This window comes from Sabethes cyaneus, chromosome 1 (genome assembly GCF_943734655.1).
Source record: "Sabethes cyaneus chromosome 1, idSabCyanKW18_F2, whole genome shotgun sequence".
Lineage (NCBI taxonomy): Eukaryota > Metazoa > Arthropoda > Insecta > Diptera > Culicidae > Sabethes > Sabethes cyaneus.
This window is the reverse complement of record NC_071353.1, coordinates 37037156-37044801: the sequence shown is the minus strand read 5'-3', so window position 1 is coordinate 37044801 and position 7646 is coordinate 37037156. Positions and strand designations below refer to the sequence as shown.

The following is a 7646-nucleotide window of genomic DNA, read 5'->3' as shown; positions in this document are numbered from 1 at the left end:
AAAAGCTGAACATTACATGAATTAAATTATGTTTATTAAGCTGTTTATTGTGCCTTTAAAAGAAACTCCATTAACTGTTGTAGTTTTAATCCGTTTTAGATTTTCACATCAAATGACCTTATAGATGAAATTATTACCACATCCCATCACTCCTGACGTATTAAAACAAACTGTGATTCGAGGAGTAAATCTAAATCAAGACTTGTGGTGTTGGACAAAAAAATATATGCATGTTGAAAACGAACATCCCAAAATGGAATCTTTATTCATTCATGTTTTGATGGACCCGAATGACTTTAGGTTAAAGGGTCCTTAATAAAACTATCATCATCATTCATGTTTTGGTACAGAGCTCGAAACTTGTTGCATTTAAACATCACTCGATCGGAAAGCTCATGAGCTTAAAACTTTTGGATTTGATTCCTGGCAACGTGTATGCTGGACCCAATTTAGCAAGATCATCGTATCTGAAAAAGCACAGAGTAAAGTCATTCAGTATCAGCTCGAACTAATATGATACCACACACGTTATTTCATAATCGGTGAAATAACCGGCATTAGACGCGGCTTTTTGGGATCCGATAGCGGAGAAAGGATGCGCAGCAAGTTTTATTTCCAGTGCTTTGCACATCGGAACTCGAGCCTTCAGAATTTCTGTTGCAATTCCTCTTCCTCGGTATCCTTTATTGACGGATAGACCGTACGCTACCAAGCGGTGCTTGACTCCATAATGCTCGCAGAGGTTAAATTGCTTCGAAACATATTCAACAATATTCAGCAATTTATCTTGTTTCTCATTCTTGATCTAGATGTTAAAAAATGACAATAATTGGAATTTAGATATGATTTTCACTTACCTCAAATTCAAAATAATTTTCGTCGTCCTTAACAGAAATAATATTGGCGCCGATAATCTCATCGGACCCTTCCTTGTAGCAAACGAGGGTCATTTTTTCCTTCAAAATCGATCTCCACAGGCTGACTAAACCAGCACGTGCTTGCTTATCCTTCGGAATACCCATACTTACACACATCGGCTCCTCCTCTATGAAGTGGTTTAGGAAATGCTCGATCATATCCTCATACCGGTCTTCGGTTAAATCCTGAACATGATACGTTACGATGCCGCCGTCACTATCGTCACCATCTTTGGCCCTGAAGGTATGCCAAATGACTGGAACAGCTGGTTCTAACGGTCTAGTCCAAGCCATGGTAACGATCGTGGAACTCTGATTAACACGAATGACGATTCTGACTTAAATATCTAGCTGGTCGAGAATAGTTAATAGGCGTGTACTGCTCTTCTTCAAAGATAAAATCAATTAAGTCATAAATGCCTACTCCTGAATTATTCTTATCAGGATTACGGAAGATGACACGATTCATTGCTGTAGTAGACACGTGAATCTCACATCTAATATCGGTTGTAATCATGCGCTGCTAGATAAATAGTTAATAAAACTGTAGAAGCTATTTAAAAAGTATCTTTTGATATCGTCCACTGTTTGAGGAAAACTTTGATCGTATGCAAGTGCCTCCTTTAGGTCGTAATGCTTATTGCAAACTCATGCTTGTTAGATGCCGTGCATCGTTCCTGTAAATATAAATTTATTGTTGCGCCAGATCTCGGATAGAATGCGTCATCTCATGCTATTTCACTACATTTCGTGTAGAAAATAACTTGATTTCAAAAACAATTTCCCAAATTGAAAAGATAAAGTCTTAGAATCCTTTTCGTTTTCGCTTTTCGATGCCTTTCATGACCATCCAAATTGGTTAAATTCCAAGGCACGAGTCACGACACGACTGACTACACGTGGTGTAACAACACATAATAGGCATTTTGAACCGGTGGGTGATAGTAGATAGCGCAACACCCTTGGATGGTGACAGTCAGAAAGTTTCTAGAATACCAATTATGGAAAACGTCATCTAGCTGCTGAATTGCAACGCAATGTGCAATGCTACGTACCAATGTTGAATAGTATAATGTCGTTCGCATAGATTTTTCAGTAACCATCCGGAAGTAGCAGCGATATATCAACAACGACTAGAGAAAAAACAGTGAGCCTAAATTACTACCTTGCGGAACTCCTAGGACATCTAAGAACTGTGCTGAAATTGTATACCTCCCAGTTGACTTTAAAATACGATGTTGGTCTACAAGCTAGTCTTCATATGTTCGAATATCCTCTAGGTGGTGCTGTTAAAGTCATTAGGATCATTGTACTAGCCCCGTTATTGTCCTGTACTCTGACAGCTGGTTGCGAAGTGTGTCGATAAAGAATGGTCAAATCAAGCATAAAACGTTTGAATCCAAGACTTTGCTTTGCTGTTTTCACACAAAATCTATACCTATAAAGAAGGATTTCTGTCTGTCTGTCCTGTGTTCCTTATAGAATCAAAAACTACTGAACCAATCGGCGTGAAAATTTGCATGTAGAGGTTTTTGGGGCTAGGAAAGGTTTTAGTGATGGTTAGAGACCCCTCCCCCCACTAAGAGGGGGGGCTCCCATACAAATGAAACACAAATGTCTGCATAACTCGAGAACTAATCAAGCAAATAGAACCAAATTTGGCATGTGGGTGTTTTCGGTGACAAGAATTTATTCTAGGGTAATTTGAGACCCCTCCCTTCTTTATAAGGGGAATTATAACTCCTCTCCCCTTTAAGAGGGGGGGTTTCCATACAAATTTCCTCATAACTCGAGAACTAATCAAGCAAATGGAACCAAATTTGGCATGTGAAAGTTTTCGAGGGCAAGAAAATTTTCTATGTTGAATTAGGACCCCTCCTCACTTTAAGAGGGGGGGCTCCTGGACAAATGAAATACCAATTTCCTCATAACTCGAGAACTAATCAAGCAAATGGAACCAAATTTGGCAAGTGTGTGTTTTTGGAGACAAAATTTTTTTCTATGATGAATTGGGACCCCTCCCCACTTTAAGTGGGGGGGGCTCCTATACAAACGAAATACAAATTTCCTTATAACTCGAGAGCTAATCCAGCAAATGGAACCAAATTTGGCATGTAGGTGTTTTTGGAGGCAAGAATTCTATGATGAATAAGAACCTCTCCCCACTTTAGGAGGGGGGGCTCCCATACAAATGAAATACAAATTTCCTCATAACTCGAGAACTAATCAAGCAAATGGAACCAAATTTGGCATGTGAAGGTTTTCGAGGGCAGGAAAATTTTCTACGGTGAATTAGGACCCCTCCCCACTCTAAGAGGGGGGGGCTCCTGTACAAATGAAATACAAATTTCCTCCTAACTCGAGAACTAATCAAGCAAATAGAACAACATTTGGCATGTGGGTGTTTTTTTGGTGACAAGAATTTATTCTATGTTGAATTGAGACCCCTCCCCTCTTTATAAGAGGAATTATAACTCCTCTCCCCTTTAAGAGGGGGGGCTTCCATACAAATTTCCTCATAACTCGAGAACTAATCAAGCAAATGCAACCAAATTTGGCATGTGAAGGTTTTCGAGAGCAAGAAAATTTTCTATGGTGAATTAGGACCCCTCCCCACTTTAAGAGGAGGGGCTCCTGTACAAATGAAATACAAATTTCCTCATAACTCGAGAACTAATCAAGCGAATTGAACCAAATTTGGCATATGTGTGTTTTTGGAGACAATTTTTTTTTTAATGATGAATTGGGACCCCTCCCCACTTTAGGAGGGGGGGTCCTATACAAACGAAATACAAATTTCCTCATAACTCGAGAACTAATCAAGCAAATGGAACCAAATTTGGCGTGTAGGTGTTTTTGGAGGCAAGAATTTTTTCTGTGATGAATTAGGACCTCTTCCCACATTAGGAGGGGGGGCTCCAATACAAATGAAATACAAATTTCCCCATAACTCGAGAACTAATCAAGCAAATAGAACCAAATTCGGCATGTGGAGGTTTTTGGAGGCAAAAATATTTTCTACGGTGAATTAGGATCCTTCCAGACTTCAAGAGGGGGGGCTTCTACACAAATGAAATACAAATTTCCTCATAATTCGAGAACTAATCAAGCAAATGGAACCATATTTGGCATGTGGGTGTTTTTCGAGGCAACCATTTTTCCCATTATGAATTAGGACTTCTTACCTTTTTAGGAGGGGGGGGGCTCCCATTCAAACGAAATACAAATTTGCTCATAACTTTAGAACTAATCAAGCAAATGGAACCAAATTTGGCATGTGAGAGTTTTAGATGGCAGAATTTTTTTTCTGTGGTGTATTACGACCCCTTTCCCTTTTAAGAGGGTGGGCTCCCATACAAATGAAATACAAATTTCCTTATAATTTGAGTACTAATCAAGCAAATGGAACCAAATTTAGCATGTAGGAGATTTTTGAGTCTTGAATTTATTTTATGATAGTTAGAGACCTCTCACCCCTGTGGTAGGGGGATATGGACTCTCATACAAATAAAACAGAAATTTTTGCGAAACTCAAAAACTAATCCAACTCGAGAAATTCGAGACTCTTCCATAAAACATTAATCAATAACAAGACCACAAAAACTATCTATAGTAACACTAGATCATTCAGGACGAGCCGGTCGCGAGTGTTGCCGGTGACCCGCCGTCGGAAGCGCCGCCCACTGGGGGGCTTGCAAAACTCGAGATAGTGACAAAGATCATCCGAGATTCATGATTTATCTACAACACAGGTTAATTTGTGGCAATACGAAGTTTGTCGGGTCAGCTAGTGTGTGATAATAATGTACGTTAGGCAATCTGTGGTTGGCTTGCACTAGAAGTAGTTTAGAGTATATTGTTTCACTGTACTTTTATCGCTGTCAGTTTTTCGAAAATTGGAAATATAGCGTAACCCGAAAAGCAACGTCGCGAATCGATTTTAAGCAAGCACCTGGAAAATCCTCAACTCTCTCATCGGGACATAGGAAAACAAGTCGGAATCGTGCAGTCAACGGTGAGTCGTGTGATTAAACATTACTGCGAAACTCTGAGCATCGAACGGAATGAGAAATGCGGTCAGAATGGATCTATTAGTGAGCATGATCACAAGCGTCTCATGAAAGCGTTTAAGTGGGAGCGTTGAATCTTTCCAAGTCTTTCATTCAAAGAGCCAAGGATCGAGAAGAACTTCATACGTACAAAGTGCAGAAGACTCCAAATCATGACAGGCCCGGAAACTATACACCCAGATACTGACGTAGCCTCATTGTTTCGTCATGGATAATAAGACTTACGTCAAGGCGGACTTACGGCAGCTTCCGAGGCTTCTATTCTTCACCGCCCAGCACAAATTTGGTGTTCTGAAAGAAGTAAGAAAGCAGAAACTTTCAAAGTTTACCCAGAAATGCATGATTTGGTAGGCGATCTGCTCATGTGTCAAACGCAGTTCGTGACTACCGGGACTATAAACGGCCAGATCTACCTCAAGGAGTGACCGAAGCGTCTGCTTCCTCTGTTGAAGCAACACGAGGGCACTACGATCTTCTGGCCTGATCTAGCTTCGTGTCACTATTTAAAGGATGTCCTGGAGTGGTACGAAGCCAACGGGGTCATTTTCCATCCTACCCAAGGACATGAACTCCCCCCCCCCCCAACGCACCGGAACTAAAGCCCATCGAAAAATACTGGGCTATTATGAAACAGCCACTACGGAAGAATCCCAAGGAGGTCAAATCTGACGAAGACATGAAGAAAAAGTGGGTTTCCGTACAAAAGAAGCTACAGCCAGATGTTGTGTAAAACCTTTTGAGGGGAGTTAAGCGTACATAGCGAGCATACGATTATAGTATTGAATTTGACTGAAACAAATATGTCAAAAGCTTACTAATGGGTTACATTTTATTGATTGAAAATTTGAAAAGGATCGGTAAACTAGGTAATTTTCTACAGCGTTATTTTCCGTGATGCAATTTGATGTGGGACACCCATTAAGCCTAATGTCCATTGTGCCAAGTTTCCTAATGCCTAACATCGCGCACCCGGCCCTTGCTATAATACGAATGGAATTTTCACACTCCGACAAATCCTCCAGAAATATTGAGAGTACAATGTACCCAGGCTTCATATTTCCGAGGAATTTAGGGCAACAAATGATACAATCTTGTTCGAACAGTTATGGCAAACTGATGCGGAAAGGAGAAAGAGGCTTCAGAGAAGACAACGTTCGCCTCCCACGGACGGCTCGCGTTTGGTTATTAAAAATATATTAAATAGGTATATTAAAAAAATTGTAGTGGACAATCCCTGGCTGCATACAACGTTATTCAGAAATATTTGTATGATTTTCATTGGTTCATTTTCCCTTTTACTCATTTATTTATTTATTTAGTTGCAGTCAATCGTGTGTTGAAGAAACATTTCATTGGGAGATACGTCGGTCACGATTTTGGTGATCAAAGGATGTCCACAAGGAGTTCTCTTCCCCTTACTTTGGACACTGGTAACCGACACACTCCTTCACAAGATATCGTAGTTTGGTTATGAGACTATTGCTAAGGCCGTCGACGTAGAACTTATCGTCAGGGGAAAGTTTGACGCAGTATTGTCAAGCTGTTTGTTAGGATCTCGTACACCACCATATTATAGTGCTTATAAGGCTTAATATAAACCCCACCAAAAAAGTCCTTATTATTTACTAGCCGAAGAAAACATACTATTACTTTCCCTATACTGATTGGTGTCAGGCTAAGCTTCAGTGATGAAGTCAAACTCCTCGAAATAATTGTGGATACAAAACTTAACTGGGCTGCCCGCTTAGATTATGTTGTTAAGAAAGCACCCCGTTGAAATCAAATACGGAATTGTAGACTAAAAAGTTAAACAATTTATCTACCCAATTCCTACAGTAGGTAAAGTACTACTCAACTTAACTCATAGTGAACTACGCACAATCCCGGGACTCCTAGCTGGACGCTATCTAGCTCTTTATCATTTAAAGAATATCGGATGATACCGGAACCTACCGCTTAAGTATCTATGAACTTAAAAGTTCAGCGCATCTGCTCTGTAATTACGGGGCTCTCGCTTTATCTATGCACAATTTCTTCGCAAGTTTCCTTCCTAGAGCCCAAATCCCAAAAGGTCATTGATTTTATTAATGTACTCCCGAATCGGGGCACAAGATTACAACTATCTAGGTCAACTCCTTCAGTGGGTATGAGCCGTCCATACCCAGGTAACCAATAAGCATTAGTATAAGCAGTAAATCAATCGTTTATTAGCATCCCTGGAGTTTTATACTGCAGGTTGCTGTTTATCAGCCTTTTGACTGCATAACTGTTGTAAATTGGCATCTACAATTCTATTTAAATTCTTCTTGTCGGTAACTTGCTGCAAATAAGCATTGTCAGCACTATAAGAGGGCTAGCAGTAAAGTAGCCGCATATTTTGCCAAAATAGCATTTAAGTAGCATTTAAGGCAACTTAAATGCTTATTGGCTTGCATTTAAATTGCATTGGAAATGATTATTGGTTACCTGGGTAAACTCTGTAGACCAATCGGAGTCTGCACCTCAAAAGAAGTACATTAGGACTGTCATAGTGGCCTTATAATCCTATGCCCTTGTGGCATACAAAAGAGCCTCGCTGCTTAAACTGCACAGGGCCTCGCGCTTTGTAACGCCGGCTCTGCCAGGAATAGAGCGGCCCAACGTGCTTGATGGCCCGACC

General features: G+C 40.3%; 1 protein-coding gene across 1 annotated transcript; it reads right to left on the bottom strand.

The window, feature by feature from the left end:
- Window positions 1-376: 376 nt before the first annotated feature.
- Window positions 377-1211, bottom strand: LOC128745588 (uncharacterized). The gene is made up of 3 exons (XM_053842665.1): window positions 858-1211; window positions 528-805; window positions 377-467 (listed from the first exon to the last, which is right to left on the bottom strand). Exons 1-3 carry the CDS (start codon window positions 1209-1211, stop codon window positions 377-379), a joined length of 723 nt encoding a protein of 240 aa, XP_053698640.1.
- Between the last annotated feature and the right edge of the window lie 6435 nt (window positions 1212-7646).